The sequence below is a fragment of the Dipodomys ordii genome, unplaced genomic scaffold, assembly GCF_000151885.1.
Source record: "Dipodomys ordii isolate 6190 unplaced genomic scaffold, Dord_2.0 Scaffold12, whole genome shotgun sequence".
NCBI lineage: Eukaryota > Metazoa > Chordata > Mammalia > Rodentia > Heteromyidae > Dipodomys > Dipodomys ordii.
The window spans coordinates 3,964,904-3,990,647 of record NW_012267228.1 but is presented as its reverse complement, the minus strand read 5'-3'; the positions used below and the strand labels follow the sequence as shown (position 1 = coordinate 3,990,647).

At 45.0% G+C, this 25,744-nt stretch overlaps 1 protein-coding gene across 1 annotated transcript in view; it reads right to left on the bottom strand.

Annotated features, from left to right (window-relative positions):
• Srgap3 (SLIT-ROBO Rho GTPase activating protein 3) overlaps positions 1-25,744 on the bottom strand; it is a 188,356-nt gene that overhangs the window by 71,254 nt on the left and 91,358 nt on the right. Inside the window, exons 2-3 of the mRNA XM_013010354.1 lie at positions 13,017-13,209; positions 3,421-3,583 (exon numbers count right to left, since the gene is read on the bottom strand). Coding sequence (XP_012865808.1) covers positions 3,421-3,583; positions 13,017-13,209 — 356 coding nt within the window. The remainder of the gene's footprint in view (positions 1-3,420; positions 3,584-13,016; positions 13,210-25,744) is intronic.

Genomic DNA, 25,744 nt, shown 5'->3' with positions numbered 1-25,744 from the left:
CATCTTGAAGGAGCTGGAAAATTCCATTTCTCCTATAAAGCAGCATTTCTGTTGTATTCTGTTGTGTTTCGGTTGTTCCTAATTCCAGAGGGCCTCTAAAACCTCCTTTTCTCCGCATCACTGTGGCTAGTGCCCATCTCCTACTCAAGGTGGGCTACCTGCATGGGTTTCTGGAATTTGAAGTGCTGCCTCCATTTCTAAGTGCAACCCCTATGTGAAAGGTAGTGAAGAATCATGCAAAGGTCGGTTATTAAGTCAGACAGCATCCCACATCAGTGAGATGCTGGCAGGCAAGACAATTACCTCGGGCCCAAGCCAGGATAGCGGCAGGAAACAGAGCAGACCCAAAAGTCTGCACTCTCGCTGCTACCAGAGCCAGACTTGGCACAGTGGTCAGAGACAGCCTCTTCAGGCCCCAGGACCCCACCTCAGACAAGGAAAGAGCTTCTGGTTTTAGGGATCACTAGTGAGCTTCCATTTAGTGAGCACTCGGTAGGATACCATGCCTGCATGGAACACCTGACCTACCTCTGCTTGTCAAAGCAGCCCCCAACATGGGCATCGCACTATCTGTTTCCCAGATGACAAAACTGAAACTCACCAGGATGGTTAGTTATAGGCAGGCCCTGAGACAACGAAAGTGCAGCCACACTGATGAGAAGGGACCAAAGCCACTATGTCTGAGCTCTCTTTATAGCTTCTTAAGAATTTCCCTCCTCTTCCCTCAAGTGGGATGACTGAGGACCCCCTCCCCGCAATCTACCAGACTCCAGCCTCAAAACGGCTGAGAAGCTGCAGGGGCATGCCTTACATAAGGAGTTCAGGTCTCAGCTCCAAGATTATATATAGCTGATGTGACACAAAGGGGCCATACCACACTAAACCAGCCAGCCCACAGGGGCTGGGTCATTTCCTTTGTTCTATAGGACAGGCCTGGTAACAAGGCAGCCAGGAGCTCAGCTGTAGGTATTTTTTCATTATTTTCCACCCTGTTAACCTCCATCACAAGTCAGGCTGCTGTCAGCCTAAATGAGAACTGAAAAGATTTATCTCACTTGTCCCAGGGCTCAGCTCAGGAAAAAGCCCCTTCATTTCCTAGAGGCCCTGATGACCCTTTCCCTGTGCGTCACTCCCACCCAGGAAAGAAAGTGGTGACAGCAGCAGCCAGTGGGAGCCAGAACAGGACAGGGAGTGCAAACTGGCAGGCGTGTGAAGTGCTTCAGCTGGACTTTGCAAATCATTGTGTGATTTTTTTGCACTGTATTTACCTCCTTAATTATGTTTGCTTATGCAAATATTAAACTTACACCACATTTCATAAACAGCTCTGGAGGAGAACACAGTGAAGGCAATTAGCCTGCAACTGAAATTTTGCCATAGAACTAATTCTCCAAGTGGACAATGTAAACACAGACCATAGAGAGATGATTATATTTTAAGGCAGCTGTCCCCCTTCTCTGTGTGTCTAGCAATCCCAGATCACCAGGTCCCTAAACCTAGCACCTGGCTAGAGAAGATGAGTTAATTGCCTTAGTAATAATCTTCCTATGTGTTTGTATGGTCACAGCCAGCTCTCACTGAACACTGTCCACACAGAACAACAACTCTGCCCACCCTCCCAACTACCCTGCGGTATTTCCACTCCACTTCACAAATGAGGAAAATGAGGAGTTTAAGCAACAAGCCCAAAGATACACAACCAATAAAAGAGCTAGGTGTGGTGTCTCACAACACTTGTAGTTCCAACTACTCAGGAGATAGAGACTGGGAAGATGGTTTAAGGCCAACCTGAGCAAAAAGTCAGCAAGACAATCCTCCCCCATTTCAACTAATAAAAAGATGGATGTAGTAGCACATTCCTATGATTCTAGATATGTGGTAAATGTAAATAGGAGGATTGCAATCCAAGTTGGCCTAAGCATAAACACAAGAAGTAACTAAAGCAAAAGGGGCCAGGGGTATGGCACATGTGGTAGACAGAGCACCTACTTAGCAAGCAGGGAGGCCCCGAGTTCAAACCCTAGTGCTGCCACAAGTAGGTAGATAGACAGACAGACAGACAGACAGACAGACAGACAGACAGACAGACAGACAGACAGACAGACAGACAGATAGATAGATAGATAGATAGATAGATAGATAGATAGATAGATGGATAGACAGTGACAGACAGATAGACCAGAATTATGAATCTAAGAATTTAGAACATTGGACCCAGACGCTATACCCTACCATAATGCTTATCTCCCTCAGCATGGTTTGTTTAACTCTGGGAAGCATGAACCTAAACCCTACTAGATAGAGAAGGTGTGTATGGAGCTAAATCACAAGCTTATTTTACAAATGAGGACACTGTCATTCATAAATATGAGTTCAGTCTACACATTTGCACAGCACCTCCAGCCTGCCAGACATTGTGTAAGGAGCTCAGGATACAGAGATCTCAAGGGGCCTAAAAAGTGACAGCCCATCCCTTTTGCCTTTTAGACATTGTAGCTTTCCAGAGGAAATAGAATACACCACCTAAAGCAATGAAATCAAACCAATGTTTCACTCTAAAATTCTATTGCAGAAAATCAACCCTAAGAAAGCAAAACTGTGAAAGCAAAAGAAGCTAACAGCAGCATTATTTAAATGACAGAAATCACCTAAATGTTCAACAATCAAAGATTAGGCACACAAGCTAGGGTACATCAATATAATGAAATGCTATGCAATCATTCAAAATGCTATAGAAATGTATTTTTGATGTGGGAAAATTGTGTAACAGAACATTTTACAATTTGCTAGGTAACAAGCAGGGAGTAACACCATACATGCAAGACTGTTCTCATTTGGGGAAAAAATGTATCTGCATGCTAGAAAATGTATCAATCATAAGCACTCATAGGAAGCACAGCTGCATTGTGCATCAAAGAAATTTCCTAAAACATCAGACTGCCTGAGTGATACCATTTCTGGGAGTCTTAATTTATATATATGCATTCATCTCCATTTTTTCAGACTTCTTTTTTAAATACAATTTTATTGTTATTAGTAAGGTGTACAGAGGGGTTACCATTTCATGAGTCAAGTAATGAGTACATTTCTTTTTGAACAATGTCACCCCTTCCTTTACTTTCCCTCAGTTTTCCCTTTACCAGACTTCTTACAGCGTACCTTCACTACCTACCTATCCAGGTAAAGGTCTTTAGTCTTGTGGTGGTCATTGCTAAAGTGGCTGAGATCATGCCCTGGAAGGCACATCTGAGGGTCAAACTCAGGGCTGGAGTACCAAGTATGACCCACAGTCCCTTGTCCTTCAACACCTGCCCTTCCAGTCCCTTGCCCCCAAACCGCCTCCCACCCTCATGGCACAGTGTTACCATGGCCGGTCTGGGGCAAAAGACCTGAGACAGACGGAGAAGCCCACTTGCCTACCTTCTTGAAGAGCCTGATGACATCTTCGCTGATCTGGGAGAGGCGGACGATGACGTTGTTCATGAAGATGTCATTGAGGGTGGCATGGTCTCGGCTCTCCCGCCGGGTCTGATGCAGGACCAGATACCAACAGTTCACAGGGGAGAGGAGGTATTGGTCCTTTCTGGGGGAACCAAGGCAGCTCAGGTTGGTTCACTGGAACTGTCATGTCAGGTAATCACTGACCTCATGGAGCCCCCGAGGGTTGGTTTTTATATACCTGGGGAAGCAGGCTCGGGAGAGCTTAAGTGATTTCTCCACAGTCAAATGACTGGAGCCAGAACCCACTGCCCAAGCCTTTGACACTAATCCTGTTGCGTCTACTCTCTTGTAACGTGGTACTTACTGGATGTACTTTCACCTTGTGAAAAGCAGCTGCCTCCCCAGGGGCTAAGAAGTAGTAAATGGACTATATCTAAAACACGTGCATGAGTTCTAGAACTGTGGGACAAAGAACAGAAGGAGGATATGTCTCCCCTCATCTGCCACTTCCAGCCTCTGGGATTCACTCAAGCTCTTTTAACCCCTTTGCCCTTCCGTCGTCCTTCTGTGGAATTTTGAGAGGCACGGGCCTTGAGGGTTTTGCCTTTGCATTTGGGAGGAAGGGTTACGGAAAATACATGTTAAGTATATTCAAGACAATTTGTGTCCTCCCGTGGTTGAGAGATCCCTAGGCATCTCTGGCTGGGCATTATGCTACCCAGGGCATCCCACAGGATTTCCCCAACTAGCAGCACCCGCATACCCAGGGAACTTATCAGAAATGCAGATTCTGCAGATCCACTCCAGACCTGCTGAGCCAGAAACACTGGGATCAGCCCAGGAAATCTGGGTTTTAAGAAGCTTTTCAGGGGATTCTGATGCACACTCAAGTCTGAGTGCTTTCCAAACTAGTGAAACACAACTCTCTCCCATACTTTATACCAAGACCACTCTATGAGCCTTAGGAAGGAAAGGAGAACAACTGAAAATCAAAATCCAGAGTAGGGCATCATAGCACATGGCTATAATTCTAGTACTTGGGAGGCTAAGGAAGGAGGATCCCTGGAAAACAAGCTAGTTCTACCTGAGTTACACAGCAAGTCACTAAAAAAGGAAAAAAGAAAAAAAAAACAAAAACAACACAAACCAATGATCCTATCTTGCCCCATGGAGTATCTGTGCTAAGCACTCTTGGTCTCTGACCCTTACTCCTGTTCTTACTTTGCTCCCAGTGTGGGCGTGTGTGTGTGTGTGTGTGTGTGTGTGCATATACATACTGGGTCCAACAGAAGGTGCACAAGCCCCTGAGCTGTGACATTCCACTTCAGTAAGGGAGCTAGGATCCACAGGAAACAGAATGATGGGCAGGGTCCTAATAGGAAGGAGCTGTGGGGCAGAGGCTTCCTGGAAGAAGCACTTTCTAGACTGAGAACCAAAGGTGGGGCTGGAGTATCCATGGGAAAATCTTTTCAGGTGGAAAAGTGTGATGACCAAATGTCTGCCAAGAACCAGGAGGGGGCAGGTGGGTGACTGAGACATCGCTGGGGGGGGGGGTCTTGCATGGTGTTCTAAAGTGGGATTGAGAATGGCTAAAGCTGGAGAGAAATAGGCAAAACCATACAGCAAAGGAGCTTTAGGAATGTGACCTGCAAGGTCAACCAGGAGCCACTGCAAGGTTTAGAACAGGGAAATAAAAGGGTAGAATTGCACTTACTTTTTTTTCTGTCAGAGACTGGGATGATGCTTTATGCTCATTGGCAGGTACCCTACCACTTGAGCCACATCTCCAACCTCTGAAACGGCACTTTCAGACCCCCTCCCTCCCCCACACATGGCTACACACAGGACAGCAGGCAACATCCAAGAGCTAAGAGAAAAGCTAAGGAGTTCAATACTGGGGTAGTAAAGTGATTAAACCTGGTAGGAGTGGGAGTTGAGGGGAGGAAAAGAGATTCAGAATGACTCCCCAGTTTTCTGATTGGGACACTTGGGTGTATAGAGGAAGCCTTTGTTGTGAGTGAAGAGCAGAGCCAGGAGGTCAGGGATGAGAGAGAGTATGTTCACTTCAAAGGGATCTGGAGGCCTCCGGGCTAGGGTTAAGACTAGAAGCTGACAGCAAGTACTGGGATGACATCTGAAACCACAGAATAACACAGACTGAACCACTTCACAGACACACATGACAACCTGGAAGGGGAAGCAAACCTCCAGGAAGCTTGGCAAGGCTGCCACTAGAGGGAGGTGGCTCGGACAGTCCTTTCCTGGTGACGGAAAGAGGGCCGGGAGGGACCTGGAATGCTGTTCCACACCTGCCATCTAACCACCCAGCTCTCCAGCTCTGCCCTCCCTCTTCCCCTCCTGTATGTGTGAGGTAGGCAGCTCAGCTGTAGACTAAAAGATCGAGGTGAACTGTCCACTGGGTCAGGGCCAGAACTGACCTCTGTGTAGAAAGCTGGCACCTGCAGCCTCACAGTGGTACCAGGCCTTTTGCCTCCTTGGGCCACAAATGGGAGCCAACGTGGTAAAACTGAGTCACCTGGACTCGGGGGTAGGTGCTCCTCTCTGTTAGCAATCCTGCCTGAGTGCTCTTATGCAGATCACCCATCCCATAAGAACTAGCTAACCACAGTGTCAAACACCAGGTTGGGGAGGTGGCAAACCTCTGCAGCCCCATGATCCATCTGTGTTAAGTACTTTGTAAGGCTGGGCCATAGGATACAATGTAGTTCCTGCCTCCAGGGAGCAGACAGGATGTGGGGAAGACAGCATCCCTATATACATCCCACAGATGTATGTATGTATTTAGACTGGCAGAAAGAACCACAGAGGAAGGGAGCATGACAGCCCAGAACAAAGGGAACTGGGTGAGCTTGGGGGCAGGGTCATTGAAGCATCCTTGAGAAAGGGCTAGGAAACTGACCAGAAAGACAAGTTGGAGGGTGCCAGAGAAAGAGTTTGGAAGGGTATGCTGGAGTAGAGCAGAGGGACTGAATCAAGGCCAGTGTGATCAAAGGAGGTTAGGTGGGCAGGGACAGAAGATGGCACATGATGGGGCTAGTAGGTCTTCAAGGCCTATTTCTGATAGATGTATAGAGCACCACTGGTGTGTCATCTGAATTATCCTGGGAGTACAAGAAGTGGCTCCACATCTCATGTGGCTGCAGACACCTGAAGCATCAGCCCTTTCTTTCCAGGGGGTCACTTGCCCCTTTTGCAAATAGCCAGAGATCCTGGCAGCTCTCTCTGCCAGCAGCTATCTTTGCTGTTGCAGACTCCCACTTAGAAGATGCTGTGGTGAACCCAGGCCAGTGCACTCTCATTAAAGGCACGGTCTGAGCAACCTTTCTGCTCTTCCCATCTTGCAGCCCAGCCTTTTCTCTGCAGGCAGAGAGCTGCTGAGCTAGGACATAATGTTGGAACTTTTGCATATGTATATATTTTCCTTTTTTATGGCCAGAAAGTAGCAATGAACATTTCTGGTGAGTCACAGCTTTCTTTCTTTCTTTCTTTGGCTAAGGGAAGTGGGTATGAGGTTCCAAGAGACTGAGGCTGGAGAAACGAAGCCTTGCCAAGCTGGTGAGCTAGGAAAATGAAATTAGCAGTGAGGCAGCTTCTCCAACTTCTCAGCTGGGGGCTGGAAAATTCCGCTTAGCAAACAGAATCCAGTTCCAAGCTTCAGAGCCCCATATTGCAGATGAACCAGAATCTACTGCCCCAAGACCCTGGTTCTTCTGAGAGGAAGGCAAGTTTTTGCAGCTGACACTTTCCCCAAAAGCCAGGTCCCTAGTCTCCAGCCTACTAAAACAGAACTCCCTGCCCCACCAGGTATCACCTGGGCTATCATCTCCTTCCATGTAAGCCTTGGTGCTTTATGGATCCATCTACAAAATAAGGCACAGGAAAAGAATCCTCACCTTAAGCTAGTCTGGTCCCTTCTTTCATCTGGGCTCGCTCTGCCTGGCCTTCAGCTCCCTTGCCTACTAGGTGGGGACAGGGACTCCTTTCCTGACTCTCTCTACCCCACTGGGACCCCTGGGGAGAGCTAAAGCAGCTGAGGGCTGGTAAAGGAAGAAGCAAAGTGTAAGCTTTGCCTAGTTAAAATCCAGAGATAACTAAATCCCTACATACTACTTCAGAAAGATCTCCTTTCTTGCCACATCTACTTTCCATTTTTAGTATAAAATTTAAATGATGTCCATGTATGTATATATATCAAGCACAGACATAAATAAACAAGCTGCATCCTGATCGACACTTTGGAGTGTGCCGAAAATAGTCTCTGAAGACTCCAGGGAACCTGTGTGAAATTGGGAAAGCCAGATGGAGAGACTAAGAGGAAGAAAAGGGGCAGCAGTCATCGCAAAGAGCATACTCTAAACTGAATCTTAAAACCTCTGCGGGAGATGAAGAAAGGAAGGTGGAAGAGAAAGCTGCCTACTTCACAGGAGGACCCCAGGAGGGGCCCCACGGGGAGCTTACCCCAGCTTCAACATCACTGCCTTGCTGCACACCATGCTCAACAGTTCCTGGGTGATTGTTGCTTTTTACATACACATGTACAGAGGACTTTCTCTGCTCTCACTTTTGCTTTTTAAAGCTTTCCCTGCTATAAATTGCAGACTACTGAAAAAGTAAAATCAAAGCTAACAAAACAGCATTATTCAGTCCTAAGGAGGTGCTGAGCCTAAGGTCTGCTCTCTATTTCTCAAAAGGAGACCAGAGAGCCATTAACAGCACACACAACCAACTGAGGTTTTTGTACTCAAGGCCACTGAAAAGAATTGAGAAGTGAAAAGGAATTCAGCATTTTGGTTTCATGGGTCATTCCTCCATATTTTGAGGAATGTAGATTGGATCGAACCATCCATGATATTAGAAAAATGGCCACCTAAGATACCCATGGATGGGAGTTCATTGTCTCCCTAGGAGGCCCTTTCATGGCTGGATAGCTCTGGCTACTAGAATTAAGGTTGACTTGAAATCTACCTCTCGGAAAATGCTATCCTTGTTTGGCTTCTCTCCTGCAGCCCCAAATAAGTCTTTTTCCCTCCTGTATATAAAGAAAATCCTCATTAGTACCTTCATCCTTGTAGTCGTTCATTCACAAAACTTTATAGAGTATAAAGTGTGTGTGTGTGTGCATGAACATGTGTGTATGTGTATGTGTGTCTGACCCAGGCCCCAGGAGAAACACACACATAACCAGTTGAGTCAGAGAAGCCACTGCCTACAAGCCTGGGATCCCTTTGGGGAGCTTTGCCGAGGCAGTGCCCCTAAGCAGCCTCTGTGAGAAGAGCAGAGTTGGCCAGGCAGGGGGGTAGGTACTCCTAATACCCACTCAAGGAAAAACTGGTCTGGTCAGACGATGTCTTAGCTACAGACGGGAGGAAACACAGATTTAGTATTTTTGACTCTTGGAGTCAGACTAACCAAGATTTCCTAGCTGTGTTACTTAAGGGCTATAGCTGTGTCCCTCTGGGCAAATTAAGATTCCTTACAATCTCCTGATTTCCAACTAGAAAGGTAAAAATAGTATCTGCCACCCAGATACAACACTTACCAAGAAAGCTCATGATATGGTGCCTGTGATTTTTCTGGGAGAGCACTGGGCCCTGGTAGTGTGGAGGTAAGAGATAGTTGAAAAAAATGAAACAATTTACTAGAGTGATTCTGGTCATAGAAATGGTAATGACTATCTGTGAAGACACAGACCCGCCCTGGGCTTTTCTCCATCTTCATCTCTACTGAGCAACCTGTTAATCCTGAATTTGTTGCACATAAGCCCAATTCAGACACTGCAAAAATGCTTCTCTGTTCAGGAATAACCTGGAAGGCTAGATCTAAATGCAAAGCGCTTTCTTTGAAGTGAAGTTAGTTATTCACTTGGATCCTCCCACCCAGCTGTCCTATGAAGCTGGAAGACAGTCCAAACCTCTCCTGTGCAATATATTTGCATAGAATATTACTTACTAACCACTTGAGCACCTCCCAATTCTCTCTAAAAATCTGACTTTTCCCAAACAATTCTTCCATATTTCAGTGGAATTCCTTATTGCTTTTCTCACAATGGTCCTAAAACCAGCCAGGAACACACAACCCCTCTGGACAAAGCATTTTTAGTGGCATTTCCTTTGGGAGGTGATGGCTATCACAAATCAAGGGAATTGGAATAGAAAGGAGCTGTGGTTGTCACAAATATGGAGCAATATTTGCAGAATATGGATACTAAGAGGGAAATCAGTATTTGTCTACAACAGAGCTTTTTAAGTTCTGTCCCAAGGGGTGCTCATTTGTGAAATATAAATACATGTTATGAGGAGGGAGAATTCTGTGGCCAAATAACTTCCAGAAAGAAGTCAACCAGTTGCAAAAGTTCTCAGAGCCTGCCATATACCAATGTACTTTTGGAATCTTTAAATGGAGGTATAAGGTAGGCCTATGTTCCCAACACAGGATTCTTTTTTCCTCTTTCCTTTATCCCTTACCTTTCTCCTCCTCCTTCTCATTCTCTTCCTCTTCTCTTCCCTCTTGCTTCCCTCTCTACTTTCAACCCCAAACACATCAAAGTGTTAAGTGTTTTAAAAACCATTTCTTTCTTTCTTTTCTTTCCTTTTGGTATCAAGGTTTTAATCCAGGGTTTCTCAGGGCCTGGCTCTTGCTTGGCTTGCTTGTTCAATCTGTGCTCTACCATTTAGCCATGTCTCCAGCCTGGCTTTTTGTTGGTACATTGGAGATAAGAGTCACAAATCATGATCCTCTGGATTTCAGCCTCTTGTGTGGTTAGGATTACAGACCTGAGCCATCAGTACTGAGCTGTAAAATAGTTCTCTAGAAAACCTAGAGGAAGAAAGGATTTAAGTTCTGAGAATCCTGTCTTCATGGAACTAGCCAGCTTGTCCAGAACAGCCCACTCACCCCCCCAGCTTCAAGGCCCTGCATGCTATCCTCCACAGCACAGTCATGCTCTCAGAAGGCTCCCACTCCAGGCCTTCAAAAAGAAAAGCTAAGCCTTGCAGGTGAGCTGGAAAGAGCAGTGACTGGGTTCTGTGCTGGTCAAAGGAGGGAAGGTTAGTGCAGCCTGAGAGTGGGATGTGAGCTATTTTTCATCTAGAAAATCATCTTCCCGGGCAGTTGTCGACCACAAGGTGCAGGCAGGCTGTGTAAGGCAGACTGATGGTACAGCAGTTGAGGATAGGAGAATGAGATTTTGCATTCCAGACAAGCTCCCATATCACCAAGCTTTGCAAACTGGCCCTCCAGATTGTTGCTTTGTCTAGTCTTCCTTCTCCAAATAGCAAGGCTGCTGCCAAGGCCACTCTGCCCTCTCAGAAACCCAGAGCTGGGTGATGGGTACAGGAATGGGGGACATTTCACCTAGGTCCTAAGTCAGTCAAAGGATACAGTGTCCCCACAGCAACTCTAATTACCACTTGATTTTCATCCATACCTACCCCCCCTATGAGTTTTCTCAGCTGCATTCTCACCCTCTAACCTTTAAAAGTAAAAAATGCAAAGTATGGGGTTGGAGGTGTGGTTTACCTGGCAGGGCACCTGTCAATGAGCATAAAGGGTCAGATAATGAGTTCAAGTCTGGGTCTTGGATGGGGAGAAACATGCAAGGCAGATAGGCATTGGTGGCTCACACTCGTCATCCTAGCTACCCAGGAGGCTGAGATCCAGAGGATCAGGGTTCAAGACCGCCCTGGGCAGAAATGTCCATGAAACTCCATCTCAATGGTGGAGACAGGTGGTTGTCAGCCTGGCTCTTGTGGCAAGCCTAAAATAGGCGAATCGTTGTCCAGCCCAGAAAGTCCCTGTCTTAAGTCCCCAGGGTTGAGGGGGAGGGCTGAAGGTAACTGAGCGCCTTCTTAACAAGTACAAGGTCCTGAGTTCAAACTTCCATACCACAAAAAAAAAAAGCAAAACAGAAAAGAAAAGGAATTTTGTATTGTTCTCCAAATGTTCAGCCTGCCCCGGAGGTCCTCCATCAGGGCCATCATTGTCATCGGGAACTTCCTTTGAATCACGTGCCACACAGAACTGAGCCCAGCTGAGTCTCAGCCTGAACACAGTACCTTCTGAAAGCTATGTGTCTTCCCATTGTCCAGACAGGTAGAGAACACCTGGGGCCCGGGGGAAGCTATGGCCCCAGAGCAAAGGAGACACTTTGGGCCTATAGTGAAAGGATCTCAGTTCTGCCTCTAATTTGCTACAAAATCTTGGACACATCACTTCTGTCTCTGAACCATATGTCTCAGCCAAAATGGATTATATAGATCAAATAAACTCCCTCCTTCCTTTTCCTCCTCCTTCTCTTCCTTCTTCCTCTTCCTTTCCTTCTCTCTCTTTTTCTTCCCTTCCTTCACCTCACAAGCATCTATCTGTGGCCAGAGCTGGGCTCACTGCAGTAAGAATAGAACAAGACCCAGACCCTGCCCTCCAGCCCTTGAACTACTGGGAGGGCAGAAGCCACTCTTAAATGAAGAAAGCAGGCCAGAGAGGCTAAAGGGCTCACAGCACAGCCCAGACCTCATGTACTGAGCTCCAAGGGAGAGGCAGCCAGAGGTCAGTGAGCATCCTGGGGTCAAAGGTGAGTCCAGCCCGCCCTAAAGACTCTTGGCTTCCAAAAGCCATGGGGAGCCCTACCATCACACAGAGTGCCCATCCCCAGCTGAATCCGCCTGGATAACACCCTAATTGGACTTTCATAGTGTGACAAGCAGCCTGCTTGGCCTGACTGCCAGCTGGGGCTCCTGTTCCATGTGGTGGCTCAGTTAATGAACCCACACGGAGCTGGCCAAGCTCATTACAGGCCAGGCAAGGGAACAGGTGGCCCTTGTGTCCCCCATCCTACCTTGCCCCTCTTCCTAGTGTGGAAAGTGATCTGGTTCCTTTCCCAGGAGGAATGGGTAGAGAAGGAGATGAGACCCCAGCAGGGCCTGTCTCTGTAGCCAGAGCTCCCACCACCGGGGAAGCCCACCATGGGGGAAGCCCAGAGTCAGAGGATGTGGAAAGTCACAACAGGTAAGGGTCCACACACCATAATCGAGTAGATAAGGGCAGAAAGCCTCTGGGTACTGAGGAGGAAGCAAGAGACAGGAATGGTTCAAGTACCTGCTCAGTGGAGAAGGAATGTTAAGGTCATTGTGCTGAAGGAATCTGGACGGGAGCTGGCTGGCACCCAGATGAAAGCACAACTAGGTAGGGTCAGGATGTCCTTAAGGGAGAAGGGTATCATGTAGGCATAAATAGAGACAGCTGTGTGCCAGGTGCTTGGTAGGCTAATAATAGTCACATAAATACTGGCACTTAGTGTCTGGGACAAGAACTTTGCTTGGGGTTACTCCTTTCTCCCTTCCTCCTCTAGTTCTAATTATTTCCACCTGCACTTTATGCATGAGGACAATGCGGGCCCAGAAGTACAAGGAGCCTTCGGAGCCAGGGCCTCACTGCATGCATGCCCTCTGCCTCACAAAGTCTGGCTTCCTTCGTACCTTGTCACCCATTGTCTGGCTGCCTGCCTGCCTGCCCGCCCGACAGCCTCCCACCTCCTGGACCCATGTCCAGGTTCTCACTTGAACTGGTGCTCTCGGGAGCTGCGGATCTTGGAGGAGAAACGCTCAGCCAGCTTCTCCAGGCTGCGGGAATATTCCAGTTCGATCTCAGCTTTCCTGCGGAAGAACTCCTGGAGGTCTTGAAGCAGCTGCAGCCGAGACTCGGACTGCTGCTCCAGGCATTTGAACTGCTCCACCAGCTGCGTGCGGATCTCTGCAGGAGGCAAGGAGGCCAAGGTTAGGCCACTGGTGGGGACAGCAGCGGGACCCACCCAACTGTCCCAGCAATGCCAGCCCAGACCCAGCAACCTAAGCAGCACCCCTCCACTCCCCCCACTACCACCCAGGGCTGGTCTGAGCTTGAACATTACTTGGCAACCCACAGGCACAAAGATATGATAGAGACCCCGTTTTTGCCACTCAGCCTAAGCCACTGCTCCAAACTGATTTCATACATGTCATGTTCATATTTCTGAAATACCCACATGTACAGTTTGGGGCTGGGTGGTGGTGGATGGCTATGAAGTTCTTCCCTAAGATCTAGTAGATTAGCTCATTTATTCTTACTGGAATGAACTTGCTGAGAAAGACTAGGTTTATGTCATGACCTTGCAGCCCAGGACACAGGAAATGAGTTCAACAAAAACAATAATTATGCAAAATCCTATCTGGACTATTGCTTGCCAAAGGCCCTCAACCTGAGTGGTTTGTTGTCTGTCAACAAAAGGGAAGTGGCATAGTGAGAGGTGCTAAAGGAAGACATTCTCCAGGACTGTCAGAACCAAGAGGGTTGCCAAGAGGATATGGCTCCCTCTGGGAGCCATTATTTGAGGCCAGGCCTGCATTCTGCTTTAAATCACCTTGAGCTCCATGTATAAACATTTGAAGAGCCACTAGAAGAATGGAGTCCACACTTCAGAAAATACTGAGTGATCAAACCAGGTCTGGGCAGCCAGCATAAAAACTGAGAAGCTGAGAGTCAAGAATTTAAAAAATCACGGCTGAATCCTAATAAGCACAGCCAATCTCATCATCAAGCCCTCATGGTGTCACTGCTGCCATGCCCCCAGGTAGGTAGGGACTCCTCCTCAGCCACCCCCACAAGCTCTCAAAACATCCATCTGTCTCAAATACTCTGCTCATACTGGCAACCTGCTCAGAATCCAGCCCCCCCCCCCCCCCCCCCGTGGCCTGAGGATAAAGTCCAGATTCTCACCATGGATTTCAAAGTCATCACCGCAGAGACCCAAACATTATTGCTGAGGAGTTTCTCTCCACATTATCTCCAAACCATTCAAACCAGTCCGTGGAACATCCATTTTACCTGGCCAAAAGGTGTTGTCTAAAAAGGTGGCCAGCATCCTTTTAACATCCTTTAGAGAGAGAGTCTGAAAATGGAGGTGCACAAAGACTTCCCTGAGGAGCCTGCAGTTCAGGGAGGAGAGAGGAAATCCACCTAGGATCCTCAGGGTCTACTCTTACTCTCTCTTAAAAACTGCTCTGAGGAAGTGGTGCTGTGGCTCAAGTGATAGAGTGCTCACTTTGAGCTTGAAGAGCTGAGGGACAGGGCCCAGGCCCAGAGTTTAACCCCCACAACCGACAAAAAATAAAATAAAATAAAAAATAAAAACTGCTTTGAAATCTCGCCTAGGTCACAGGTCCACGAGCCAGCAGGATCACCATAACCATTACCACAGGACTTGAACACATGGACCTACTCAAGCCCATCAATATGTATACACTGACTATGTGCAATCACCTGTCTATCAATGTCCAAATGTCAATAAAGCTAGGGAAAAAACAACAGACAAACAGGATCTCAAGCCCCAACCCAGACCTTTTGAATCAGAATCTGCATTTTAACCTGGCCCTGACTGCTCCATCATGCATTTCCTCCACAATGCTGCCTTTTGTATTTCACAGTTAATCAGATGTGTAAAATGTTGATGTCATCCTGAGGATTGTAGATTCATGATGACTAAAATTATAAACCAATCCAAAAGAAAGATCATTAGATTTGTATGGTCAAGGGTGAATTTGAAATATCTATTCAATTTACATTTATGTTTTGGGAAGAAATAAAGAAGTAACATAACCAACAAGTCTCAAGCATAAAAATGGATCAAGAGAAAATTCCATGAACGAATTCAAGAAGATAAAGAAACAATGTAATTTTCTTCACTCTTTTGGGGTAATTGTTGATGGATTACAGAGAATACCATCTATTACAGCATTTATCCTACAACCTGGCAATTCTACCAATGGAATTCTACCAAAAGAATCACATGCAACAGAACTAGCTTTCCAGCAAAATAGTAGAAACAACCTTAAGTATCCAGTGCCAGTAAAAGAGACTTTTTTAATGTGAGATAATCATTTAGTAGAATACTATATCACAAGGAAGAGGAGTGAGCTACTACTGCTATTTAAAGCAACATACTTGAAATGCATAGACCTAATGGAAAGCAGCCAAAACAAATGAGATCATGAAAAGATAGTTTATAATGACAAAGATGAGAGTGGTAGTCACCTTTGACAGAGTATTAACTGAGAAGGGAAACAAAGTTGCCTTCTGGCATTCTGGAAATGTCCCATACCTGGGTGGGTGGTTAAGTACCATTGATCAAAATTGAGTTGCACACTTAAGATCTGTACATTCTTTTACACTTTTGTGACACTTCAACAAGAAGAACACATAAGAAATGGCTGTGTAACTGAGGTTCCATTTGATACATTGTTGAGAGTATTATAATGTTATTCTAAAATGTCAATACTTAAAAGATGGCAGAAACATATTCTTTGTAGCTTTATAAACCTAGACTGAAACCTTTTGGTATCAAGTTAAAATGCATTAGGAAAAGAGATTTTTTTCCCACTAAGTTCATCTGGAGGATAGAGAGCAAAGAGGTTGCAAGCTTTTTCTTCGGAGCCCTGGCAGAAGCTACTTCACCAGCAAGGCTTGGGCCACTGGCTAGCAACCCTCTTCTGAACTCTCTCAGGACCCACAGCCACCTCAGACTGCTCTGCCAGTCTGGAAGTGGTGGTTTTCACTCTTTCAGATATTTCATTTTCAGATGTGGCTACCTAGCTCCTCAAAGGAAAGCTCTGGGGTGGGGAGGGTGTGATAGTGAGAGGCTTGTGTCAGCACAAAATAGGATGCTTGAACATCAATATCTGTGCAGCACTAATTATAAACCCTTATCAAGTGCCTTTGCTCAAGTGTACTAAGTGAGAGATCCAGCTAGCCAGGCACCCCAGTGGATCATGCCTATAATACTAGCTACTCAGAAGGCTGAGACCTGAGGACAGGGCTTCAAAGCAGCTTGGACAGGAAAGTGAGTGGGACTCTTATCTCCAATGAACTACTCAGAAAAAAAAACTACTCAAAAAATAGAATATATATATATATATATATTCTATTTCTATATATATTCTATATATATATGGAATATATATATATATATATATATTCTATTTCTGGAAAAACAGAGAGACAGAGACAGAGAAAGAAAGAGAGATCCACCTTACACACACCACCCCACAGAATATACAAAGTGCATACCACATACACCAGACACCACCCACACACTACCCACCACACATATCAGACCCTTACACTCTTATGAATAGTATCCTCTGGTTTGCAGATGAAGAAATAAAAGCTTTAAGTCAACCAAGATGTGGGACTTGCCCAAGGTCACATTCTGTTCTCTGACTAGAGCTACACAGATAACATGTAGTAGGTGGCCCACTGCCAGAATGCAATGGAAGTACCAGCATTCCCACAAGATCACACCCTGCCATACTAACACTGTTCAAATCCATGGTTACAAGAGTCTCCACATTTGCCAGCATTTCAAGAGTGTATCTGTTCTGGGTCCAGCACCATGCTCTGTAGATCCTTCTTCGAAGTAAGCTTATAGTATTCCCAGCAACAGTATGCTGCTAGGTACCCACCCTCTGTGAGAAAGAAGAAGCTCAAAGCAGAGCTAGGAAAGTCGCATCCCTTAGTGACAATATTGCTCTCGATGCTGTCATAGGTCCTCCAGACCTCCGTGGCCTGTGTTTTTCATCTGTATTCACCTCTTGCCCCCTTTGCCTAAGAAGATGGGGATCTAGGGAGATATTGCTTCTTTGAAATGCTCAGCCTCCTCTAATACAGGGCATCTTCAGGAGCCAGTTTTCTCATATTTTGAAGGAAATGCTCATAAATCACACTGTGATGACAGGAGACATTTTGGAAAGAGCAGAGAAACCTTCCCCCAATGCATAGAACCAGCTGGAGGCTTCCAGGCAGGGCCGGGCATGGAATCTGCCAGCAGTCTGGACAGTTCAGAGTTTAGCAAGCAGAGGCCCTGGCGGGAACCCTACTCTGTAACCCTGAGGGATGTCATGACAGGTCTCCTGACTTCAAACTCCCTTCCAAGTGGCTGCTTAGAAGCGGGCACAGATTTTTGGCTCTTCTCCTTGAAGATTTCAAAGAGAGAGAAAAATAAATTAAAAAGAAAAAAAGTGTTCCCAAGGCAGCAGGCATTCCCTCCAGGGGATAGATCTAGCCACAGCACAGCAAAGAGTGACAGAAAAAATGAACAGGAATGGGGAAGGGAAAAGGGGTTTGAAAGTAGGAACAGGCTTTGATCTCAGAGCCGCAGCGCTGAGGGTAACCTCGCTGATGCCTTAGTAAAGCCTCCTCACTGCACCTGCTGGGGAAAGAGGCACAGAGCAGAATCACAGTACTGCATTCCAGGTCTCCTGAAGCCCAGAGTTCTCTGTGTCACTCACCATTGCTTATAGAACCAAAGTCAAATTCGTCTGGCAATCAAAGCTCCAAGAATATATACCTGTGAACCCATTACCTGTCATTCTCTTTCTGGCTAGCCAGGCAACAGTCTCACTTAAGGCCACTGTGCCATGTTGGCACCTATGGCAGGGCTGCCCCTTATAACCATGGCCTCACAAGAAGGACTGAGAGTTTTTGTAGCCAATGTAACTAGAATTTGTGCTTTTTAAACCAGTAGATTATTTATGGCACCATTTCATGTTTACTAAAATATTAATCAGAAAGTGCAGAGTTCTTATAAATCCCCTCTTCCCTGTGAAGTTTTCCTTATTAGTAACAGTTTGCTCTCTCACTTGAGTCACACAATATTGGCCCGCTTTTTGCTTTTAGTTAATTTTCAGACAGGGTCTTATATTTCTGCTCAGCCAAGCAGCTGAGCAGAATCCTCTTACCTATGTGTCTCTGCATATCTGGGATCATCACACCAGGTCAGGAGTGTGACTCGATGGTAGAGTGCCTGCCTAGCAAGCACAAAGCCCTGAGTTCAGACCTCAGTACTGCTAAAAAGATCATGAAGATACACATTTCTATAGAGTTCTCTCGCTATACACTTCAGTTCTTTATAATCATTTATTATCATTTTGCACATGTGTAGGAATATCTTCTGATTGAGACTTTCTTTTTAAAATCAGTATGCTTTTGAACTGACACATAGTAGTTGTACATACTTAAGGGGTACAATGTGGCATTTCGATATATGTACACAATCTGTAACAAGTCATGATACTTTCTTTAGTAGGAGAGAGGACTGAAAAGCTCACATTGGGGGTCTGGGATTAAGAGAGATTCACAGTAATTATTTAAAAAGCAGATGAAGTTTTCATTGTAGGATGGATATGAAAAAGGGGTAGTTCTATGATTTCCTTTACTTGGGCCATGATTGAAACTTTCCATAGTAGAAAAGGACAGGGGTGGGGGTGAGGAGGACACAAAGCCAGAAACCTGCAGCCAAGCCTGTAGCCTGGTTTAACAGGTCTGACCAGTTGGGTATACCAAGATGCCCCAGGGGTCTCTGTCCCCAGCCTGCAGATGGCCCTCTTGGATTAAGAAAGAAGCCAGAGTGTAACCCCAGGAGCTCTTGTAAATGCAGCTTTCCAGGCCACATCAGGAGTCTAATCCTTGAACCCTATCTTTGAAGTGCAGCGATTTTTCTGGCACTACTTGGACTGGAGAGACCTCCTCCCCACCCTAATTTGTGTTCATTCTGAAAAGCAAAATCAATCATTTCCTCCCCCGTGGATAATCCTGCAGCTGGGCTAGCAGTGCTTCTCAGCTCTTCCCCTTTCTCCAAGTAAGGGGGAGACAGGACCAGCCTGACCCCACCCCATACCAGGGTGTACCCCTAGAGATGCTAACACCTTCCTATTCAGAGATCACTCCCACTTCCAGCTCCTGTCTCCACTCCATGCTCAATCTGTCATCTCAACACCATCAGCATAGGGCCTGGGCCTGGGCCCTGACCATCATGTACACATCCCAATGTATTCTGACCTTGACCTCAGGCCTTCTGTGATAGAAGGAAACCTCAGCTTCAAGGTATAGGCAGGCTGCAGGTTCACCTGCCTGAGTGGTTCAAATCCTGACCCTGCCACATATTCATCTGGGAGAGCTTGGACAGTTCTCATTTCCCAGAACTCAGTTTCCCCTGCAAAACAAATGGAAATAATAATAATAACTTAAGGGTCAAGTGTGGTGGTGCATGCCTCTAATCCCAGCTACTCAATGCCTGTATTCTATGCATATGTTCAAAGTAAAAGGCATGAAAAACAAACTAAAAGCAAAAGGCTTAGTGTGGACTCAAGTAGTAGAGGGCTTGCCTAACAAGCATGAGGCTCTGAGTTCAATCACTATTATCACACACAATACAAAAAGGGGGGACCCTCTACCTTTATTGTTAAACTAATAAATGATAATGCATAGAAGGCTTCATATATATATATATATACACACATATATATACATATATATATTTATATATATATTACCATTGCACTGTTTTCACATGGCTATGTAGACTGAATTAGAATGAAAAATCCATTCCTTTGTTGTAAGTGCTACATTTCAACTGTTCAAAGTCACTTTAGTGGCTTGTGGCCACTAACCAAAGGCAGTTCTATCATTGCACAGACTTCTGCTAGACAGCCTTATCGTTTATTATCCTGGCTTTCTATAGACATTTCTCATTTCCACAAATGTGAAATATAGCCCAGGAATGGCACTGAGGCTTGCATACATCCTCTCCAATTCCAGCAGAACAGGATCTAAGACCCCTCACACTCACAAAAAAAATCCGCAGCAGGATAATGGAGACCCTCATTGCCCAGATCAACACCTAGACTCCTGAAGGGTGGGAGGGGTTTCCAAGCCCTGCCCTAGGAGACACCGTGTGGCCCAGTGGACACATCCAGCAGTGCCTGGACTCCAAAGCCAGGGTCACAAAGCTGACTATTATCTCTGCCAAGTGTCTACTGTGAAGACTTGGGCAGACAAGTCACTGTTTTCTCTAATCTGTTCTATTTGTGAAAGGCAGCTAGCCCTTCTTATTCTGCAGGGTCCTTGCCTGCATCAGAATAGAGTCATGAGAGTAATATGCCAGGCAACTAGTAGTCCAGAGACAATGATTGGTCCAAACTGTTAGTCACGAATGAGAAAAAACAAGAGCCCCACCCCATGGTGGTATCAGAGCCTAGGTCTTCTGGCAGCGTGATCAGAACTCAGCACTTTACCCTTGGTCTTCCATATACAAGTCCTTTCTGCCCTGCTGGTATGAAAGGCAATTCGCACAGCACCAGTGTCAGTTTGGTTCCTCACCCCAAGTTACCCAAACTGACCCTGGACTCCTAGGCTCAAGCAATCCTCCTGCTTCCCCCTTGTAGCTGGGACTATAAAATGTACAGTATTGAGCCCAGCCTCACAAATATTTTCTTTCTTTTTCTCTCACAAATATTTTCAAACAAGTAAGTGAAAGGCCAGGTACAAAGGGATCATGCCTGTAGCCTCCTGCATACCTGGGAGACTGAGAATGGAAGGAAAACAGTGTGAGGTCAGGCCCCAGGTAGACAAGTTCTCAAGACCCCTTAACCCACAGCTGGGTGTGGTAACAAGGATCTGTCATCCCAGCTACAATAGGAAGCATACAATAGGAAGATCAAGGGTGGGTGCCTGTGTAATTCTAGCTACTCAGGAGGCTGAGGTCTGAGGATTAGAGTTCTATGGCCAGCAGAGACAAAGAAGTCCAGGAGCATGACACTGTTATCTCCAATTAACCACCAAAAAGCCGAAAGAAGAGTTATGGCTCAAGTGGTAGAGCACTAGCCTTGAGCACAAAAGCTCAGGGATAGGGCCCAAGGAGACACAGAGAGAGACAGAGAGTGAGAGTGAGAGAGCAAGAGAGAGGGGGGGGGAGAGACAGAGAGACAGAGCCAGAGACAGAAAGACAGAGACAGAGAAGAGAGAGAGAGAGAGAGATTGAGAGATTGAGATCCAGGTATAAACCCTTACAGGAAATGGGATCCTATCACAAAAGCAACCAGCACAAAAAAAGACTGGAAACATGGCTCAGTAGTAGAGCAAAAACTGGAGGCCAAGTTCAAACCTCAGTATAATACCTAAAATATAAATAAATAAAAAGAATACATGAAATAATGTACATGGGAGGTTGAATTATATCCACCAATACATATCTAGCCCTTGGAATCTTCAACTTAATTTAGAAGGCAAAAAAGAGCTCTAAAGATATGATTCAAGATTTGAGATGATGAGATGATTCTGAACGTGGACTCTACATGCAGCAACAAATGCCCTTACAGGATAGAAGAAGGAGGAATGGAACAGAGGAAGAAAATGTATTATGACTATGGAGGCAGAGATTGTAGTCATGTGGCTACAAGCCAAGAAATGCCAGCAGCCATCAGATCCCTGGACTGACAAGGAACAGACTCTCCCCTGGAGACTCTGGAGACAATATAGCTCTGCCAATAGCTCAATTTAGGCCTAGTAAAATTGGTTTCAGACTTCTGGCTTTCAGAACTGGGAGAAAAGAAATGTATGTTGTTTTAAGTCAGCATGTTTGTGGTAACTTGCAACCACAGCCATTAGGAACTAATGCAGTATACATTTCACCACCTTGAAAACTGAAGAATTACAGAGTATATAGTCAGGAGCTGGTAGCTCATGCCTGTAATCTTAGCTACTCAGGAGGTTGAGCTCTAAAGAATCAAGGTTTGAAGACAGTTTAAGCACACACAAAAAAATTCTATCTCCAAAACAGCAAAAATAAGGGCTAGAGTTGTGGCTCAAGAGGTAGAGTACCAGTGAAGTAAGCTTGAAGCCCTGAGTTCAAACTCTAGTTCTGGAAAAAAAAAATGCCATTTAAAAAGTGAGTAGCAAAGAAAGCACAGCTTCCTCAAGCATTTCATGACTATTTACTGCATCTGTGTGAGACAACAGAAAAAAATTGAGATGAAAATATGGATATAAGATCCCTGCCCTCAAATAACTCCAAATGTGGTGGGAAACAAGGCATACCTACATGAAAAAACTAGGATGAAGTTGTTTCCCATGGAGTCAGAGACAGACACAAAAGCGTGCGTGAGAGGAATTTATCACAGCATTTGGTTATATAAGTGAAAATTTGGATGCAACAAAAATATACAGCAACAGAGGGTTGGTTAAATAATCCTGGCATATCTATGTGATAAACTTCTATGTTGTTTAAAATGTGTGTTACATAAGAATAGTCTGGAAATGCTCGTAGCATGCTGTTAAATAACAAAAGTAGGTTACAACATAAAACTATGGTTTCCTCTCCCCAGATGTAACTTCCTACACACAGAGGGAAGACTGAAGATGCCTATCAGAATGTTAGCCATTCTTTCTTTTGGGTAGTGGGTAACTTGGGATTACAGACAGCACTTGTGTGCTATGCTAAGGCTTAGCTATTTTTTTTTCCATGAGCAGCCAGAGAGTAAATATTTTAGTCTTTACCAGTCATATGATCTCTCAAACAACTATTCAGGACAAGTGTAGTCAGCATAGAAATGAATGCATGCAGCTGTGCCAGTCAAACTTTATTTGGGCTGGAGTGTGGCTCAAGTAATAGAACACCTGCAGGCCTTGAGTTCAAACCCTAATATCACAAAAAAAAGAATTTTATTTAAAAAATCGGGGATGTGTCAAATTTGGCTTATGGAACATAAGTCACTAACTTCTGTACTGAATATGTTTGACTGTATTTTCTAAGTTTCCTACATAATAGGCATTACTCTTATAACATGAATGGAGTTGTCAGGTTGGTTTTTTTTTTTTTAATATTCAATATCAGCAAACCCTGGGAAGATCAGATGGGCATAGTAGAGTTGAATCTCATAAGGGGTGACATCCTCAAATACTCCCTAGGGTTAGACAGATTTTAAAAAGTGTGGTTAGAGATGCAGCATAAAATAATGCAAAGAGCCTAAGCTCTGGAAAAATATATTCAAAATCACTTACGGTGAGTTCTTTAGCTGCTCAATGTAAACTATCTATAAGCCTTCAGCATATAACTCCAGGAAGCCTTCCCAGAAAATTTTACTTTAGACCTGGCCAAGCTGGATTCAAATCCAGAGCCCGGTGTGCTCACTGTCCCAAAGCTGTCTCCATCTTGACCCCATTAACTCACAAAAGAGTTGCTAATCTTCATTGAGAAGTTGCCTCTGGCCATGTGTGCATTCAACTGACAGTAATAGGATACAGGATGAATTTCCTTGACCTTCTAATGAGAATGCCACATGGAAGAATATCCAAGGCCACAGCGAAGTCCAAATATTTTATGCACATTGAAGCTGCTGCTCCCAGAGGCTTGCCACAGGACGGAAAGTCACTACAGCAGGCTGAGTGCTTTATGTTTCGGAAAGCCATGTGAGTTATGATCCATGACTTCACCCTGGCCACTGTGCAAATTCTTGCCAATTGGTTTTTGGAAAGGAGAAGAGAAACAAGAAGGGTCTGATTTTGCACTTGTGTGTGTGTGTGTGTGTGTGTGTGTGTGTGTGTGTGTACATGCATGAATGTATATAGTTTTCTCTTTTTGAAACCTCAATTTTTTTTCAAAGAGAACTTCAATTCATCCCATAACAAGAATGAAGGTTACGTATCTGAGGACTATTAGTGGTTATCTGAAAGAGTCCATTTAGGGTACAGTCAGCATTTAACAAATATTATTATCAATCAGCAAACCTTCAAATGATTCTGTTCAAGAGACCATCTCTGCCTCTCAGGACAGACAGAATAAAGCAAGACACAACAAAAGGGAACCAGATAAGCACTCTCTCAAATGATGAGCCCAGAAAACTTTGAGGAATGGATTCAGGGGGAAAAAAGACAAAGTCATTATTGTCTAGTGGCTTAATAAGGAATGATAAGCCTTATAGTAGTAGATAATGTTAAAATATGCACATGTCCTGGTCTGGTACAAATATATTAGAGTAATCCATTTAAAAGGAGGAAAATTCATATTGGTTCATGATATTCAGACTTCAGGCCGTGGTCTCTTGACGTACTGCATTGGGGCTCTAGTGAAGTAGCGCATCAAGGTTGGAGAATATGGCAGAGGAAATCGTTGATCTAATGGCAACCACAAAACAAAAAGAAACAGAAAGGGGGCAGGAACCTAATATTTCTTTCAAGGGCATTCTCCCAATGACTTGGCTTCGTCCTACTAGATCCCACCCTTAAAGCTTCCAACTCTCAATGGTACCACAGGCTAGGGGAGCAAGCCTTTAACATGTGTGCCTCTGGAGACATCTGAGATCCAAATTATAGCAGACTAATTCATATTCAAACTTAGACACGAATAAAAATCATTTCTGTCCTTCCACAAGGTATTATTAACCCCTTCTGTAAATGGGGATTAATGCAACCTATCTGAGAACTGAGGCAAAGTCAAATTAGGTAATGGAAGGGTTCTGTAAGCAGTCAAAACTTTATATAATTAAATGGGATCTTCCTTTATGTTTCCTATTACTAAGAGCCCACTACCTACCAATTAGTACACATTTTAAATGCTCACTGTCATATTGACACAAATCTACCAAAGAAGAAAAGTTCACAGATCCCTTGAGACATCTCTCCCAATGTTGCGCAAATTTCCACAGTCAGACTAGAATTCTATCATTCATACTTGGGTTCAAAGAAAGCACTTACTACCCTAATATAAATCTATTTCTTCTTTGGATGTAATATGGAGCTCTCTGCCAAACTCCTATTTCATGTCTTGGGTTCTGTTACCAAAGAGGAAAAATGCTTTGTGTTTAATAGCTTATCCCTTGGCAGCATAGTATAGTGGGTTCTTTCTACTCCCTGATTAGGCAATAACTCTTTGCGAAACTTTGGCCATATGACTTTACTGCTGTAGGTCAGTTGGTCAGTGGATTGCTTTTGTGGTCCTACTATGAAACAAGCTGTGGACCTCAAATGCCACAGAAAGTGGAGAAGCTGGAGAAAGCTTCGTCCTATCATGGAGAGCTTACTGGATGTCAACTAAGTGGGGCACTTTCTCAGCCTCACATACCTCTGTGCCCTATTTCTGTCTAAATCAGCATATGTGCTCAATAATCTATAGGAAAAGCTAGGCTGTGGTGGCTCATACCTGTAATCCTAGCTACTCAGGAGGCTGAGATCTGAGGATAGTGGTTCAAAGCCAGCCAGGGCAGGAAAATCCATGAAACTCTTATCTCCCATTAATCACCAGAAAACTGGAAGTGAAGCTATGGCTCAACTGGCAGAGTGCTCTCCTTGAGCAAAAAGGTTAGGGACAGTGCCCAGGCCCTAAGTTTAAGCCCCAGGACAGGTACACACACACACACACACACACACACACACACACACACACACACACACACGACAGTGCCCAGGCCCTAAGTTCAAGCCC